Source organism: Gymnoscopelus microlampas, assembly GCF_963454915.1.
Source record: "Gymnoscopelus microlampas genome assembly, chromosome: 19".
NCBI classification, from domain to species: Eukaryota; Metazoa; Chordata; class Actinopteri; order Myctophiformes; family Myctophidae; genus Gymnoscopelus; species Gymnoscopelus microlampas.
Genome location: NC_139956.1, coordinates 46311687 through 46330671, shown reverse-complemented (window position 1 = coordinate 46330671; position 18985 = coordinate 46311687). Strand labels below are relative to the sequence as shown.

General features: G+C 43.2%; 1 protein-coding gene across 1 annotated transcript in view; it reads right to left on the bottom strand.

The window, feature by feature from the left end:
- Nucleotides 1-15992, bottom strand: part of LOC311034551 (zonadhesin-like) — a gene marked incomplete at both ends in the record, with an annotated part of 32869 nt that extends 16877 nt beyond the window's left edge. The window contains 2 exons of the mRNA XM_084042431.1: nt 12092-12094; nt 15920-15992. Coding sequence (XP_083898557.1) covers nt 12092-12094; nt 15920-15992 — 76 coding nt within the window. The remainder of the gene's footprint in view (nt 1-12091; nt 12095-15919) is intronic.
- Between the last annotated feature and the right edge of the window lie 2993 nt (nt 15993-18985).

Genomic DNA, 18985 nt, shown 5'->3' with positions numbered 1-18985 from the left:
AAGAACAGTTTTAAAGGCTCAGTGAGTGATTTCTTTATTTATGTTTTGTTTTAAAAAAATTGTATTTTCAAAATTTTGTATTTTCAGAATTTTGTATTTTAAAATTTTTCGTTTTTTATCATTAGAAATTGAGTTTTAATCTCCATTTTTTTTAAATCTCCCATCCTGTACTGGAGAGTGATTTTTTGTGTTAGTGCAATGTCACTGAATGTAGACTGTATTCCATCGGTGGGTGGAAGCGACGCAAAAACGTCCATCAAATTCGATTTGTCATTATTTCCTGTAAACACAAACATACTGTGTGATGACAATCAACAATGGTTCCCAAACTTTGCAGGCCACGACCCCCCAAAATAATCATATTTGAAATGGGGACCCCCCTGCCCTGACAAGCTAGTTTGACAAGCTAGTTTGACTCAGTTCCACAGATAAATATAGTGAAAATAGCTGATCTACAAGGCTGTAGATCGGCTATTTTCACAATGTTTGCCTCTTTCTTAGGTAATATTTGACACATGTTCTTATTTGGTATTATAAAGGTCTTAAAAGTCCTTACATTTTAACTTTAGAAATGTGCATTATAGCCTACCCTGTATACACTTGTACATTGGTTTATTACTGTTGGGTGAGAAAACAAAGTTGTTTAAGTTAATATTCTGGGGACCCCCCCAAAGATCATTTGGGGACCCCGACCCCCAGTTTGGCAACCACTGACATAGATAAGACCTTTATGTATAAATACATCTTGATTCCATTAACCTGTTTGATTCCCATAGCTGCACGTTCCTCCACTCGCAACTGATTTTAATTAGGGAGACAATTGGTCTGCTATACGTTCTTTATCAAACTCAAAATGACCGGTCAGACGGAGCATTTCTTGTTTTAAACTTAAACAGCACATTAAAATATGTATCTACTCCCCTCTCTGTCCCTCTCTTCCCCTCAGCAATAAAGCCATTTCATGATGACTTTATTTCCGAATGGATAATCATATCATGATCAAGAGAATGGGTGATATTTTCGCGGAGCTAAAAAAATGTAATCAAATTAAGAATTATTATTATTATTATTATTTATTTTGTTGTATATATTTTTTTAAACACGGAGGAACCCTTTCATGCTCAGTTGCCCCTATATGAATGGGCATTTGAGCAGGCTCAAAGTGCCCATATGGTAGATCCGGCCTTGTGGACACAGCAGTGAGGTGTGGTCTGACTCTGGTGTGAACTATTTGGTGTACTTTGAGACCAGACAATGTAGTGGACTTTTCCCCCACATTGTTCACATGCTGTAAGGCTTCTCTCCAGTGAATGAATTCTCTGGTGTTCTTAAGAGATTAGACAATTGTGTGAACGTTTCATCACATTGGTCACAACGGTAAGGACACTAATGAAGGCTCTGTTCCATTTAGTGTAGCATAGTGGTTCTTAGACTTTTTTTAATTTGGAGGACCAAATGGACCCGGTTCCATTTGTACACTCTCAGAGTTACACCCTCTCAAGGAACCATGAGGGTCCCTGGACCACACTTTGAGACCCACTAGTGTTTCTAGTGAGCCAACATGCACAATATCAGCACCCTGACTCTGTTTGACCAGAATGGAAGAGAGCCTTCATTAGTATCATTGGTAACACCTGTGAAGGAAGTAAGAAGAGGCACAATTTTTCTCCAAAATGGCTGCTGTGCATAGAGCCTATTCTCTCCAGAGTGAATTCTCTGGTGTATTTTTTGAAAGAATCCATTCTACTGAACACACTGTTCACAGCAGTTAGGCCTCTCTGCAGTGTGCATTCTCTGGTGTACTTTGAGAGAATCCATTCCACTGAACATTTCCCCACAGTATTCACATCAGTAAGGCTTCTTTCCGGGTGTGAATCCGCTGATGCACTTTGAGATAATGAACCGAAAAGAAGCTTTTTCCGCATTGTTCACAGCAGCACCAGCTTGGTTCAACTGAGGACAGCAGGACAGGGCAGGATCTGAGCTAGAAAACACAGACGTCATAAGAAGCGGCTGCATGCATTTAATAGCCAGAGCCTACATTACAAAAAAAAGTTAGTTTCCTTTAAAGGAGCTCTGGCGTGACATAATTTCAATGAAGTGCAACACACTGCAACAACGTTTCAATGAAATGCAACAAAGTCACGTGCAAAGCGTCACTTTCAAAGAGCAAAGAGGGTGGGTGAAGGCGGAGAGAAGGGAGAGAAGACAATTGAAATTCCAGCTGAAGTGAATTTTGGGTACTGAATTTTGGGTACTGAATTTTGGGTACTGAATTTTGGGTAATGATTTGTCAAAATATAATTTTTAAATGAAAGGTTTTCAATGGAAATAATTATGCGGTTCTCAAACTTTTTCATGTCAAGGACCCCCATCTGAAAATATGTATTGCCAGGGACCCCTGTACAAGATTTGTGTTGTGTTGTTAAATATATTTTTCTTTTAAAGATTTTTTTAAAAATAGAAGCTCACATTGTGAGCTTGTAGATCAGCTATTTTCAATTAGCTGACATACGTAGAGTTAAAGTGGTTGAACTGAATTTGATGCATTATTAACACATTTTGCTGGGGACCCCCTGGAACACTCCCAAGGACCCCTGGGGGTCCACGGACCCCACTTTGAGAGAACCACTCATAGAGTTGAACCACTGCTTGAGACAGAGAAACCTCACAGCAAAAAGAAACTCCTGGCCTCCAGGCATTCAATCTCAGGCTTATTATACCACACTGCCATCTAGTGGCACTTCTGCATCATGACATGCAAGTATAGTCCAGCTACAGCTACAAACTGGCACCATGACGCTTGTATACAAGCGTCATGTGAACCATGGCTAGGGTTTTCTGTAAATTGGTCTAAAAACAGGCCAAACTGATTTGGTCCCCCTGCCTACGTAGGCAGGAGGAACAATTCCTCCCGTTTTTCAGTTCCAACCAAAAAAACAAAAAACAAAAAAATATATATACATATATATATATTTTTCTTCTTTTTTTCTTCTTTTTTTTTTTTTTTACTTTTTCCACACAGAACCAGGAGATAACATGCATACAAAGAGGCTCAATAGCGTCCCGTGCCAAACAGGACAATATGGTATTGCAGATGAAAGTGCTTTATAAGCCAGAGAGAAGTTAGTTGGAATGAGTATATCTGAGGCTTGATTTAGGCTCAAACCTTTTGAAAAACGTTTGAGGGACATAAACAATATGATATTAAATATATATATTTTTTTTTAATTCATGGTGTAGACCCTTTAAGACTTCCCCATATGACCATAGTAAAACAGTATTATGTGTGCATACATAATCTAAATGTTTACAGTAAGATAGACTATTTGTTTACAATTACAATCAGTGGTGGACAGTAACTAAATGGCAACATTTACTTGTTGTTACTTATATGTTTCTGTACATTGCTGTGTATTTGGATACCTTTATTGTCGATTTCAGGAACACTCAATGCAAGCAGCACACACAACGAGACACCAAGTTCTGAGTTAATAAAGATAAGATTGTGAGTATATTATTTTATTGCAACAAGCAAGGAGTACTGGCAGGATAGATTATGGTAGCCTTGCGTATGTGACAAGGGTGAAATGAGGGGTTCTTAAAACTTTTGTAATTTGTTTTTATTGGTGCTTAATGTGTATAATTGCCTCATTTAACCCCACCATCTTATTATTTTTGTACCAATTATTATTACGCACTGTATTGTTTATAATTGTTTTCCCCATGATCCCCTGGTCACATGTATTGAGAGACATTGAGTGGCAGAGCGGCAGTCACGCGGTCACGCCCAAGGCCACGGTCATGGCCAATGTCCCCAGACAGACTGTCACCACGGACAAATGAAAGAAGAGGGAGGTGTGGTTTGGCAGGTACAAAAGCGGAGGCGGGACCGTTTGAAAGAGAGAACAGAGCACCCAAGTGACAGAGGCGTCAGTGAGGAGAAGGACAGCAGAGGGGAAGGTTGTGCCGAGACACGGAGTAGAGGAGTGCATAGATGAAGTAGACATACCAGCCACCTAGGAGTTTGGAAGCCGAGGTGTGCCTACATTCAAAGGAGAAACCAAGAGGAGAAAGCGATCGAACCGAAGGGGAGGAAGAGGCGAGTGAGACCAGACCATATGAGAGACGAGTGAGACCAGACCATATAAGGAGCGCTGAGACTGGAAAGTGGCGATAACGTTGCATACGCAACCAACTCAGCGCCAGGTGTAAAAACCTGGCTGGCGAGTGAGTATTCGAACAAGCAACGTTGAATCCCTGTATAACCACTGCCTGAGACAACGCAAATGTATCGTGTAAATGCACAGTGAACTGGTCTAGATCTCTATAATTGCAGGCGGAGAGAAAGAAGAGAGAAGACGAAGACGACTGGCCTCAAACCCTTTCCCATCTTACCCCCATATATGGACATGCAGCATTACCCCTGAACAAACCGTGTTGAGTATCTTGAAGCACTTTATTGGCACAGCACTTTACTTGAAAAGTATTTGTTGCACAGAAACCCCCCATGCTAAGGAACCCTTGTGATTAAGCCCCGCGTAATTTGCACAACTTTATAATTTATTTTATAGTTGTTGTGTAGATTAATTGTGTTTTGTATGTTTATATAGGTTTTATTAGTATAGTGTTTATTTGATTGTTTTTAAGGCACAGAAGCCAATGTATTAGGGACCCAATAAATATGACTTACCTTTTTTTGATACACTGTATTCGTGTCCAGTTTCTAAAAGGGATATTCTCATGCCAGTGTTGTATTCTCAAAACCAAAAGTATTGAAACTTACCAGTTAACCTCGAACCTGTGAAAGCCTGAAGAAGAAGTTAAAGTGTATTCAAAGGGGACTTCCCTCTATAACAAAAGTGGCGTAGTCGACAAACAATTAGTTCAGATAGGACTCACAGTAATTACGCACCCAGCACTTTATTGTGCATTTATATTTTATTGTTGTGAGTTTTATTCTGGATTATTTATTAAAGGAGAAGAGTGCAATAGTACAAACAAATTGCAAGTCAAATGTGATACAATTTCGGCCCTGTTCACATATTTGGCGTTGGCGGCAGGACTGGTTGAGAACAAACACATGAGAATACCCTTAAGAGAAACTGTACTGTTTTGTTGTTTTTGTTGCTTTTTGTTTTTTGCTTTACGGATTCGGAATGATGATGATGGCGGTGTATCCCGGTGCCCCATGGTTACCCATCTTTGGTGGAACAGAAGGCGAGAGTAAATATAGGGAATGGAAAGACCAGATTAGAGGATTATTAAGTACCCAGGAACTACCAGAAATCAGGAAAGTTGCTATTATAATTAAAACGCTAACCAACGAAGCTAAACGGCAGATTAGTGTGGTTGAGGAGGGCGAACGCGACACAGTGGCAAAAGTTTTTAAATACTTAGATGCTTTATATAAAGAAACTGTCTCTGTCGCAGAAATGCGCTCACTATTCTATCGGTGCGCACAGCGCGCAGGAGAGAATGTACAAACTTACACCCTGAGACTTAGAGAGCTGTTTTGTGGGCTGCGGCAGCACGACCCAAGCACCGCTCCCTCCGAAGCCATTCTTCGTGATCAGTTTGTTATGGGTTTAGCTGAGGGCCCCCTGGGCCAAGCCTTAAAAATATATGCTCGACGACACCCAGATGAAGATTTTGCTGCTTTACGCGAAGAAGCCTACCTGTTAGCTGCTGAACATGGAACTACTGAAATAACGTGCCACGCTGTTAATCCTATTTCTGTCCCCTACCCTTCTCAGGACCCTGCTTGGAGAGAAAAATTAAAACAGGAAATCATGGACGACGTAAAAACTCAAATGCAAGGATTCACGCAGGAACTCATGAAAGACATCAGACCGCTCCTCCGCACTGGCACCAATGACGCACGAGCGCGCACTCCACCGCCACCTGAGCGACGGTATACGGCCTCTCAGCGCTACGAATGGGATGAAGGAGGTAGGCCGATATGTAGCCAGTGTAGACAGGCGGGTCATATAGCGAGATTCTGTAGATCCGACCGAAGTCAGTTAAACTAGTACGCCCTGTCGCCGAGGTCCGGGGGGCAGAGGTGCAACGTTCACAAAAAAAGTTAAGGGCCAATGAAGTGTTTGTGGGGGAATGTCCGACAATTGGGATAACAATGGGGGGAGTCCAAATGAGGGGTTTATTAGATACGGGGTCTCAAGTCACATTGATGCAGCAGAGTTTGTTTAACGAAAAGTTCTCGCAAGATAAAATGGAAAATGGGCCTCTGGTGTTTAGCCTACGGGCAGCAAACGGCCTTGATCTACCCTATTCTGGCTATGCCATATTCGATTTAGAATTAGAAGGACTGAAAATACCGGGAAGAGGAATCGTAATTGTAAAAGATGAACATTGTATTGAGCCGCTGATCATTGGGATGAACGTAGTCCACGCAGTGTGGCATGCATTATTTAAACTCTCTGGGAGGTCTGTGTTTCCATGCCAACAGGAGAGGACACCATGGAAAAAAGCATTCGCCGCCTGTAGGAGAGTGGAGGCAGTGACCCACGAAGACGGAGCATTGGGCTATGTGTGGCCTGTCGGCCGACGGAGAATCCGAGTCCCCGCCCGCAGTGAGTTAGTAGTATGGGGCCGTGCCTGGAAAGGTCCAAATGGAGCCGAATACGAGGCCCTGATGGAGGCCATGCCGGAAGGAACTGATCTGGGAGTGGCCCGAGCGTTGGTCACCGTGCGTAATGGCCGAGTCCCCGTGCGCATCTGCAACCCCCACGCGTATAGCGTGACCGTGGGCAGACATCAAAAGTTAGGGAAGCTATATCCAGTGGAGGAGGCCGACGTCCGTGGACGACGAGACCTGAACCTGTCCCTAGGAACCGACGGAGCCGTGGAAGTGTCCCTGGTGAGCATCGAAGACGAGGGACCCGTGAAGACCTTACCTGAGGAGATGGAGGCGTTGACCCGGCGAGATGACCTACCTGACCAGCAGAGAGAAGAGCTGCATGCGATGATGTGTAAATGGAAGAAGGTGTTTGCAGTCCATAATGAAGATTTTGGGCAGACGGACGTGGTGCAACACCAAATACCAACTGGAGACGCGGCACCCATCCGCGAGAGGCACCGACCGCTGCCGCCCTCCATGTATAGAGAAATGAAGACCTTATTGAGTGACATGCTGGACAAGGGAGTGATAAAAGAGAGTTGCAGTCCCTGGGCAGCGCCCATTGTCCTGGTGAAGAAGAAAGATGGCAGCTGGCGTTTCTGTGTCGACTACCGTAAACTGAATGCCGTGACGCACAAAGATGCCTTCCCTTTACCTCGGATTGAAGAGACTTTAACAAGCCTGACCAAGGCTCAGTGGTTCTCCACACTCGACCTGGCCAGCGGTTATTGGCAGGTGGGTATGGACCCTCGGGATCGAGAAAAGACAGCGTTTACCACCCCTTTAGGACTGTTCGAGTTCCAACGTATGCCGTTCGGTTTATGTAACGCCCCCGCGACCTTCCAAAGATTAATGCAGCGATGCTTGAGTGGCCAGGTGACAGAGTCATTATTAGTGTACCTCGATGACATTATTGTATATTCACCTGACTTTTCCTCTCACATGCAGCACCTTGACCAGGTTTTCGAGCGGCTGTGGAGACACGGATTGAAACTGCGCCTCGATAAATGCAAGCTTCTCCAACCGGAGGTAAAGTTCTTGGGCCACGTTGTAGACAAAGAGGGAGTGCGCCCGGACCCTGAAAAGTTGGCTGCGGTAAGAGACTGGAACCCACCCTCGACTGTCCGCGAGGTCCGCGCTTTTCTAGGTCTGGCTGGTTATTATCGCCGCTTCGTGTCCTCATTTGCTGCCATAGCTAGGCCGTTAAATAGTTTGTTGATCGGAGTCCCGAATGATGTGAAGTCCCATCAGTGTAAAATAGAGTGGTCCCCTGAATGCCAAAACTCGTTTGATGCTCTTAAAACTGCCCTTACGCAGGCTCCAATACTGGCTTATGCAGATTATGACCGACCGTTTGTAGTGTATACTGATGCGAGTGGCCGCGGGCTCGGCGCCGTTCTGGCACAGGTCCAAGATGGCCAGGAGCGAGTAATCGCCTACGCCAGCCGAAGTCTACACCCTACCGAACAAAATGATGCAAATTATAGCTCCTTTAAATTAGAACTCTTGGCACTTAAATGGGCAGTGACCGAAAAATTTAAAGATTACTTAACTGGCGCTCATTTTACGATTTATACAGATAACAATCCTGTTGCGCATCTTCAAACAGCTCGACTAGGCGCGGTGGAACAGCGCTGGGCAGCCCAGCTAGCATCATTCACCTATGATATAAAGTACCGACCTGGAAAAAGCAATGCGAACGCAGATGCCCTGTCTAGGTTCCCTGTTCAACCTGTAGGAGTGGCCGTAGTGGAGTTGGCACCGGTGGAGAGAGAGGACGGGTGGGCTGGAGCTGAGTGGCGGGGAACACAGGATCGAGATCCGGACATCCAGATGGTGAAGAGTTGCGTAGAGCGGAGGAAACTGCCTACCCTTATGGAGAAGAGGAGTTGGTCACGGGAAGCCAGGCAAATGTTACGACAGTGGGACCGGTTGCGCATCAGAGACAATGTGTTGTATAGGCAAGTGATTGATCAGCATACACAAGAATGTTACTTACAGCTTGTTTGTCCAGGGGCGCGACGAGAGGAGGTGTGGAAAGGACTCCATGAGGCCTCGGCACACGCCGGAGTGGACCGGACTTTGGCGCAGCTTCGGCGCCGGTTCTACTGGCCGGGCATGGAGGGGGCGGTGCGACAGTTCCAGCGAGGTTGTGTTGCCTGCAGCCTACTGAAAGACAGGATAGAGCCCAGGGCCCCCTTACAGCCATTCGAAGTATCGTATCCTATGGAGGTAGTGGCTATTGATTTTCTCACATTAGGTAGGCCGAATGACGCATGGCAGAATATTCTTGTAGCAACCGATTTATTCACCAGGTACAGTTGGGCTATTCCAACGCGTGACCAAACTGCGCCCACGACTGTCCGTGCGCTTTGGACACATATTATTCAGCCATTCGGTTGCCCGGCTCGTTTCCATTCGGACCGAGGCCCGAATTTTGAATCCGAATTAATGCAGCAATTGTGTCATACATACGGTATTACTAAGAGTCGCACCACCCCTTACCACCCAGCTGGTAATGGGGGGGTGGAGAGGTTTAATCAAACACTGTTAAACATGTTGCCCTCTCTAGATACTGATCGCCAAGGCAGATGGAATGAACACTTACCTGAGTTAGTACACGCTTATAACAATACTGAACATGGTGCGACAGGTTATGCGCCTGCGTACTTAATGTTTGGTCGCCACCTGAGGCGTCCGGTAGATGTAGCATTAGGAGTACCGTTGTCACAAAATCGAATGGGAGTGGGAGATTGGGTGCAAGATCACCAGAAACGAATGGCCACAGCGTATAGGACAGCCGAGAAAAAAATGGTGCATATAGCAGGACAGCGTAAACAGGTCTATGACCGCCGAGCCGGTATGCCACCATTGTTACCTGGAGAGAGGGTGTGGGTACGAAACCGGAACCGACAGGGACAAGGTAAACTGGGCCCATGGTGGGACCCAGAACCTTTTGTGGTATTGGAGAGGGTGGGGGATGCGGGCCTAGTATACAGGATCCGACCTGAAAAAGGAGGGCGAGATAGAACGATCCATAGGAATGCATTAAAAGTGTGTATAGCCCCCAGGTCACCGATGGAGAGCCCCGAACCTGCCCCAGTAGCCGAACCGGTGGGACCAATATGGCCGCCTTATGTAGGGTTTTTCCCCGGTCCTAGGGAACCTGAAGGTCCGCGGCGCTCTGGAAGAGCGAACCAAGGACAGCCACCTGAGAGGTACGGGCATGACGTTTAGAACCAGTTGCCAGGGACTGCCAACGAAAAAGTAGGGGGGAATGTGACAAGGGTGAAATGAGGGGTTCTTAAAACTTTTGTAATTTGTTTTTATTGGTGCTTAATGTGTATAATTGCCTCATTTAACCCCACCATCTTATTATTTTTGTACCAATTATTATTACGCACTGTATTGTTTATAATTGTTTTCCCCATGATCCCCTGGTCACATGTATTGAGAGACATTGAGTGGCAGAGCGGCAGTCACGCGGTCACGCCCAAGGCCACGGTCATGGCCAATGTCCCCAGACAGACTGTCACCACGGACAAATGAAAGAAGAGGGAGGTGTGGTTTGGCAGGTACAAAAGCGGAGGCGGGACCGCTTGAAAGAGAGAACAGAGCACCCAAGTGACAGAGGCGTCAGTGAGGAGAAGGACAGCAGAGGGGAAGGTTGTGCCGAGACACGGAGTAGAGGAGTGCATAGATGAAGTAGACATACCAGCCACCTAGGAGTTTGGAAGCCGAGGTGTGCCTACATTCAAAGGAGAAACCAAGAGGAGAAAGCGATCGAACCGAAGGGGAGGAAGAGGCGAGTGAGACCAGACCATATGAGAGACGAGTGAGACCAGACCATATAAGGAGCGCTGAGACTGGAAAGTGGCGATAACGTTGCATACGCAACCAACTCAGCGCCAGGTGTAAAAACCTGGCTGGCGAGTGAGTATTCGAACAAGCAACGTTGAATCCCTGTATAACCACTGCCTGAGACAACGCAAATGTATCGTGTAAATGCACAGTGAACTGGTCTAGATCTCTATAATTGCAGGCGGAGAGAAAGAAGAGAGAAGACGAAGACGACTGGCCTCAAACCCTTTCCCATCTTACCCCCATATATGGACATGCAGCATTACCCCTGAACAAACCGTGTTGAGTATCTTGAAGCACTTTATTGGCACAGCACTTTACTTGAAAAGTATTTGTTGCACAGAAACCCCCCATGCTAAGGAACCCTTGTGATTAAGCCCCGCGTAATTTGCACAACTTTATAATTTATTTTATAGTTGTTGTGTAGATTAATTGTGTTTTGTATGTTTATATAGGTTTTATTAGTATAGTGTTTATTTGATTGTTTTTAAGGCACAGAAGCCAATGTATTAGGGACCCAATAAATATGACTTACCTTTTTTTGATACACTGTATTCGTGTCCAGTTTCTAAAAGGGATATTCTCATGCCAGTGTTGTATTCTCAAAACCAAAAGTATTGAAACTTACCAGTTAACCTCGAACCTGTGAAAGCCTGAAGAAGAAGTTAAAGTGTATTCAAAGGGGACTTCCCTCTATAACAAAAGTGGCGTAGTCGACAAACAATTAGTTCAGATAGGACTCACAGTAATTACGCACCCAGCACTTTATTGTGCATTTATATTTTATTGTTGTGAGTTTTATTCTGGATTATTTATTAAAGGAGAAGAGTGCAATAGTACAAACAAATTGCAAGTCAAATGTGATACAATTTCGGCCCTGTTCACACGTAGCCAGACTATATCACTGCGTGGGTATGAGTCTGCTTCCATGAGGACGTTTTTTTTCCTAAGGGGCAGTATCAAAACAATGGCCCTTGACGCAATTGGTTATACCTACAACCAACTACCAATTACAGCAGGGATACTCAAGTAGCTAAACCTGTGGGCCACTTTACCATAATGTCAACTGCGTGCGCGCGATTTTTTTTGCGGTTATTTGGAGAAAAATGTTCGGTTGTTTGGTGGATTTTGGTACTTTATCTTCGTTTTTTTGTTACATTATTTCGGGGTTAGGGTTAGGTTAGTTAGGGTTATGTTATCTAATTCTTATTTTAACCAGATTTTACCAATTTATTATAAAAAATAAATTAAATTAATTACAATATTTTGAAAATAGCAGATCTACAAGCTCACAACGCGTCAACGCTTGTGAGCTTGTCCATCGGCTATTCTCAAAGATTAAATAGGGCTGAAGCGGTTTATGTATGTTTTGTCATAATAATTAAAATCTACAAAGTAAATAGTAGTATAGTTTTCAAATAATTGTAGTGGATAAAAGTATAATATTTGCCTCTGAGATGTATTGGAATAGAAGTAAAAATATTGCACATTGGAAATACTCCAGTCAAGTAAAAATACCTTAAAATTATACTCAAGTACAGTACTTGGTAGTTGCTTTCCACCACTGTCAGAATTAGATTAATTACTCACCTTCTGCAAAGATGACGAAAGAGAACACACTTGTGTTCCATAGGCCCACATCGTCTTGGTTTCAGAGAGCATGGTGGTAAATATGAACTTTTGCCCCAAAGTATTTATATTCCATAATGTCCCATGTCCATCCGGCATCCGGTGTTGTTTACTTTTTGAGAACCTCAACTCAAAGAACGTTAGACAAGCGCCCCCGCCCCCCAGAGAGCTGGTTTCCTTTCAATATGATGTGCATTTCAAAATAAGAGTTTTTTTATGACTATACTTGTAATGTTGTTACAATTCAACACACGTTTTATTTTGAAATCATACTACTGGAAGTACCAAGGTAGCCTAGTTGAAACTACTTCACGCTTGGGATGATGAAAGCAGCAGTTTACATGGAACAGGGGGAGAAAAGAAAAAGTCAGACAAAAAGTGACAAAATCTGATCACGAATGACAACATTAATGATACTTGACAAGGTCTCTCTTTCCTTTGCTTTATTTCCACAAAACGTATCAAAACACAAGTGCAACATGCATTATTTTCCATTTCTATTCTGTCAATGACACAATTTGTAATCAAAGGAATTTGATACATTTTCAATAATTCTGTGCTGTGCTATTTCATTCAACACAAACACTGTTTCCATAATAAAGCAAACTAATGTACATGAGTTTATGACTTGGCCCACATTCAACACAAATTACTTTTTCCATAAAATAAACTTATTTTCCATAAAATAAATAGTCATGGCTAAGGAATAAAATAAAACACAATCTACCTGAAAATAGATTACCCAGTTATGTCTGTTTAGCTACCAAGTGGTTAACATTAATGATAGCGTTTTTTCTCTCCATAAAAGCAACTAATAATTCTGTGCAATTAGCACATTTAACACAAACAACTGTTTCCATAAAACAAACTAGTGTACACGAGTGTCTGTCTGTCTGTCTGTCTGTCTGTCAAGTGGGTTAACATTAAAGATAGCTGAGCACATCTCTCTTTCAATTGCTTCACAATGTAATTTATGACTTGGCCCACATTTAACACAAATTCCTTAGTTTTTCCATTAAATAAACTTAAAAAAATAAAAATAAAATAGTCATGGCTAAGGAAAATAAAATAAAATAAAAGACACCCGAAAATAGATTACCCAGCTTTATCTGGGGCTTGGCTGTTTGTCTTCTTTATCTACCCATCATCATCATCATCATCATTCGAGTGCCCTCGAATCTGCGACACAAGCTGCTTCCACTGGTCTCTGTTGCTCATTGCCACCCCAAGTTCATTCACAGTCAGTCCTGTATCCCTACTCAGAACACCTGGAAATGTGAGTGGTCTGGTTCCTCTTGAAGGGCAGGGTAGTCTCCACAGAAGAATATCTGAAATGACCTGGTCTTTTGCTCTGTGACAATGTCTTCTTTGTGCCACAACAACTGAGATGGAAGGGATGACACCATAAATCTGAGCTTTAGTGGGATGATTCCTCCATGAAAGGTTCTGGACACGCATGGGTATGTGGGCTCGTATAAGCCTCAGGGAGCTGAACGCCCCTGCCTTACATAGTTTCAGGTCACCCTTGGGCAAGGTGTAGCACCCGTTTGCCCCCCTCATCAGGGTTACGAGACTACTGCCTTGTAGTGAGGCCCCGGAAGGTTAAAGGCTAAGGGACCTCCCCTGACAATAAAAGGGTGTCTTAAGAAGTTGCGCTCTCAGCACACAATTTAGCAAACGACAAGATCAAGAATATTATCTACCCAGCTTTGTCTGTTTAGCTACCAAGTGGTTAACATGAATGATACAGTAGTTAAGTTGAGCTACAGTAGACCTACATCTCTTTCATTTGCATTACAATAACAGTCATTTATGACTTGGGCCACATTAAACACAAACGTTTTTTTCTCTCCATAAAAGCAACTAAGGAAAATAGGTAAAATAAAGTATAAAATCAAAAAATATATTCCCCAGTCTAGTGAGACGGCTGGCATACCCTCTCCATTGCAATCTTACAAAACACTGGCTTGTGTGATGTCAGAGCGATATGCATGCACTGGTTGAGGTGCGCGTCTGTGAGCCTGTTGCGCTTATCATTCTTAATCAGATTCATGGTTGAAAACCCTGACTCACAAATATAGGTTGATCCAAACATTGTCAAAAGGTAAATGGCAAGTTTGTTGCAGTTCTTATACTGCTGCGCAGAACGAGTCCAAAACGCCCACAGTTCTTCATCTTTGAACTTTAGCTTTCAGGAGATCGTCTGTCTGTAGTCGCGTCATTTCCAGCTGGAATGTGCCCTCGTCGATACCCGACAGCAGAGCCTTTGCATCGGCTGGGCATGACCCGGTGGCAGTGACACTGAATGGGTCCCTCAGAAATCTGAGCAATTCGCTCGGGATTTGAAATGCTCAAAACGGCTCTTAAAGTTATCTCTCAAACATTTCAGCAATTCTCCCATTGCTGACAGAGAAGCTGCTTTTGCAGCAGGGACATCATGTAGAGAAGGAAAGTGTAACTTTCTCCCCTTTAGATCGGACATGAACACATCCAAATTAGCTTGAAATGCATTCACTTTGTGGAGAAGCTCTGCTCTCCTACGCTCGCACCTCCGCCCTGCAGTTGCAGATTAAGCTTGTTAAGGTGGCTTGTGATATCACACAGAAATGCGAGATAGGATATGAACTCTGGATCTTGCATAGATGACAATAACTCCTGTGATTTGGCAGATTTCTGACCGGAGAGAAACTCAGTTACCTCTTTTCGCAGGGCAAAAAATCTCTCCAGCACACGCCCCCTGCTCAGCCACCTCACATAGTTGTGCTGAAGGAGGTCAGAATACTCTGCGTCCTGCTCCTTGAGCAACATTTTAAAAAAGCCGGTGGTGCAAACTTGACGTTGAACGGATATGATTCACCATTTTAATCACCAAGTCCATGGTTTGTTTCATCTTACCAGACAGCTTCGCACACAAAACAGTCTGATGAATGATGCAATGTAGTGAGTTGACAGTGGGATGTTCTGCTGCTACACGGGACGCAAAGCCCTTCTCCTTTCCGACCATAGATGGCCCTCCGTCGGTAACGAGAAGGTTGATTTTACCGAGGTCCAAAGAATTTGTATTAAAACAATTCTTCACAGCTGCATAAATCACCTCTCCAGTTGTGTTAGTTGTCAGGGGCAAAAGGCACAGTAACTCCTCTTTGAACACATGTCCATCAAAGTACCTTACAAACACAGATAATTGAGCTGTATGCTTTGATCCGTTGACTCATCTACAGCAATGGACATACACTCCAACTCCTCTGATTTCAGATTTGACACCAAAGATGAAAAGCTGTTCCCATACAAAACTTCAACCCTGCGCATCGCGGTAGAGTCAGATAGCTGGACAGTTTTCACTCGGTTGATGATCTCCTCCCTCTGTTTCTCCCCAGCATATAATTCCTCCACCATGCCTAACGTGCATCGTTTCACCAGTTCTGCGTCCAAAAATGGCTTGCATTGTTTAACTAGGTCCCAAGTCACACGTAGTGAGGCCGCGGTGGACTTTTGCGTTACTGTTGTAGCTGTTGTTAATATGGTTGTAGAGCCGGCGTGTGACGTTTTCAATTTAGAAATCCTTTCTTGTCTGGCTGTGCTACCCACGGGGAATGCAGTGTGGAAGTCTTTATGTATCCTTTCGTAGTGGCGCCTTATATTGTCGATCTTAACAACTGACACTGTGTTCAGGCAAATTAAACATAGTGGTATTGAATTGGCATGAGATGGTAAAATGAATGCGAAAGCATCCGTCCATTTTGGGTTAAAGTGCCTGTTCTCTGTATAAACTTTTCGGCGCTTGCTGACGCTCATCTTTGCTGCTGCTGCTCTGAATGGGGTCAGTGAGGTGAGTCCGAGGTGACATGACGTTCTGCTCCATGGTTCCGCTGCGACTCTGCGTTGAATGATTGCACGCATCTTTGCCGTCTTGGATGATTATTTATGTAATAGTAATGTAATTAAAGATAAGATACTGTAATAAATACATTCTGTCTAAAATGTTTAATAATTAAAAAAAAACCATTATATATATTTTTTTTTGATAGATTGATTGGCGGGACCCACGTCTTCTGGAGCAGGAAATGGATTCTCTATGGAGCGGTGCCAGACCCAAATCGCAGAGTGCATTTTATTTTTGCACTCGCAGATTCGTCTGGTCCCAGGCTAAGATTATGGGTATGTCTACACCCCCCCCATCAGCCCCAAGTTATTTTTGAACAGTCCACCATTAGGCAGGCTAAGAACATTGTGTCTAACCCGTCCCATGTGCTATACCCAGTGAGAATGAGTTACTGCCATCAGGGAGGAGATATAGGGTCCCTGCATGGCGATATAGGCACTAATAATAAGCACGTAAGCTCGTTCCTCTGTCAATCACACTCCTCAATGGACTCCATCCTGAGGGTAGTCGTAGACAGCGGGGTAGAAGCTTTTGATATTGTGCATTAGGTACAGTATGTTCGCTGGGGTGATATAGTATGCTGGAGGGTGATGAATAGGCCTAAACAACAAGTGAATGATGTTAGGTGTTATACATGTGTCACCACGTGTTTTGTTTTGTTTTGTATTGCATTGTGTATGAAATGCACAGGGAGACAAAATAAAGTAACCTTGAACCTACACAGCAAGTGTGCACCAAAGTCAAAGAAAGGGCATCTTATTATTTATCTTATTATTATTATTATTATTTATCTTATTATTTTCCTATGGCCCTAAGGTACTTCCATACCAAAGGGGACCTTTGTATCATGACTTGAAGTCAAATGTTGCTTACCACCTCCACTATCTCCCAGAATAAAGGATGGCATGACTTTTTATACCACAACATATATGCCCCCCCCCCCCCCCCCCAAAAAAAAAAAGCTTGTAGATCTGCATTTTTTTTATTGTGATTTTATATATATTATAAGGGTAATATTATATATATATATATGTATATATATATGTATATATGTATATATGTATATATGTATATATATATATATATATATATATATATATATATATATATATATATATATATATATATATATATATATATATATATATGCCTATTATCCAGGTTGTGGCCTGAATGTGCTTCTGCTTCTCTAAAACCTTTTTAGATTATGTATTTTTGGCCGTGGACCCCATCTCAAAATTATTATTTTTTCCAGGGACCCACCAGAAGCAAAGATTTGAGTTACAAATGTTCGCTTTAACAAATATATATTCAAAGATTTCCACACATTTTCAAGCAAAAAAAAAAAGGCAGATCTACAAGCTCATAGCGCTGCACTCTGGGCCGCACTATGAGCTTGTATATCTGCTATTTTTACCCCAGCTATCTTGCTGGATACATTGATGATTTTATGGAGTTTGTTCTTATTAATCAATGATAATGAGCCATACCAGGAAACAAAACAGAAAGTCAATGCACTCTCCACGAAGGATCGATGGAAGAGTACCATTACGCTTTTTTCCACGTCATACTGTCTCAGTCTGCGCATAAAATGCAGACCCTGCTGACCTTTCTCATAGATGGCATCAGTGTTGGAATTCCATGTCAGCTTGGAATCAATCGTTGTACCCAAATACTTGTATTCCTCAACAGTCGCCACCCCATGCCCATCAATAACTATTTGCTGGTGTGCATCATGAGCACAGTTAGTCCTAAAATCAAATATAACCTCTTTAGTTTTCTTAATATTCAACTGAAGGAAGTTACTCTTGCACCAACCAGCAAACTCATCCACTGTTCTTCGGTAGCTTATCTCATCATTTTCAATCAGACCAACAATAGCTGTGTCGTCGGCAAATTTAACAATACAGGTGTTATCTGAGGGGAGGCATGCGTTAATCCGACAGACCTTTTCTCCGACTATGTGGCATCCGCGTGCGGTTAGGGTTAGGGTGCGGGTTTGGTTCGGGTTTACTGTTTAATGTCGGAGCACTGCGCTGTCGGAGGAATGCGCTGTCGGACTAACGTATTGCACCCTTATCTGAGTCACTCCTGTGTACAGAGTGAACAATACCGTTGAGATCACGCTCCCTTGCGGAGCCCCCGTGTTGGTTGTAATAGGGAGATATATTGCTTTATTCAACCTGACATGTTGTACCCGATCAGTCAGGAAGGACTCCACCCATCTGATGATATTGGTGTTAACACCCAGGTCATACAGTTTCCTCATTAGAATATGAGGTCTCATCGTGTTAAATGCCGAAGAAAAATCTACAAAAAGTACCCGAGCATACTGTGTCTTTTTAGGTTGATCTAGATGATAATAGATCTTATTAAGCATAAGAAGAAAAACGTCATCAGTGCCCCTCCCCTTTCTATATGCAAACTGCAAGGGGTCCATTTCATGTTGATGCACATTACTAAGGAGGTCATTTAAAATAATGCGCTCCAAGCTTTTGATTATCAATGATGTCAAGGCAACTGACCGATAGTCATTAAGGACTTTGGGATTGGACATTTTCGGCACTGGAACTATAAGTGAAGTTTTCCACGCTTTTGGAATGTAGTGCGTATCTACTGATAACTGGAACATGTGTCTCAGTACAGGGCTGAGCTGTTCCCTACACTCCTTAAGCACATAACCCCTTATCCCATAGGGACCCGGTGCTTTGCGTGGGTTAATTCCTTTGAGGGTTCTATCGAACATCCCTACTCTTTACTGATAATAAAATGCTTTTTTGTCCAGCTCATGAATGTAGCCTGTGATAGTGTGATTAGCGAGTAACAAGTGGAATGGTGCATGAACCCTATAGAAAAAAATAAGACTGGCACATTTACTTATTACAGTTTGCACACTGTAACTTGCAAAAAGGTCCCAGCGGTGCATGAACCCCACACCACCACTATTGTGTGGGGTGGGTCTATGATGGACC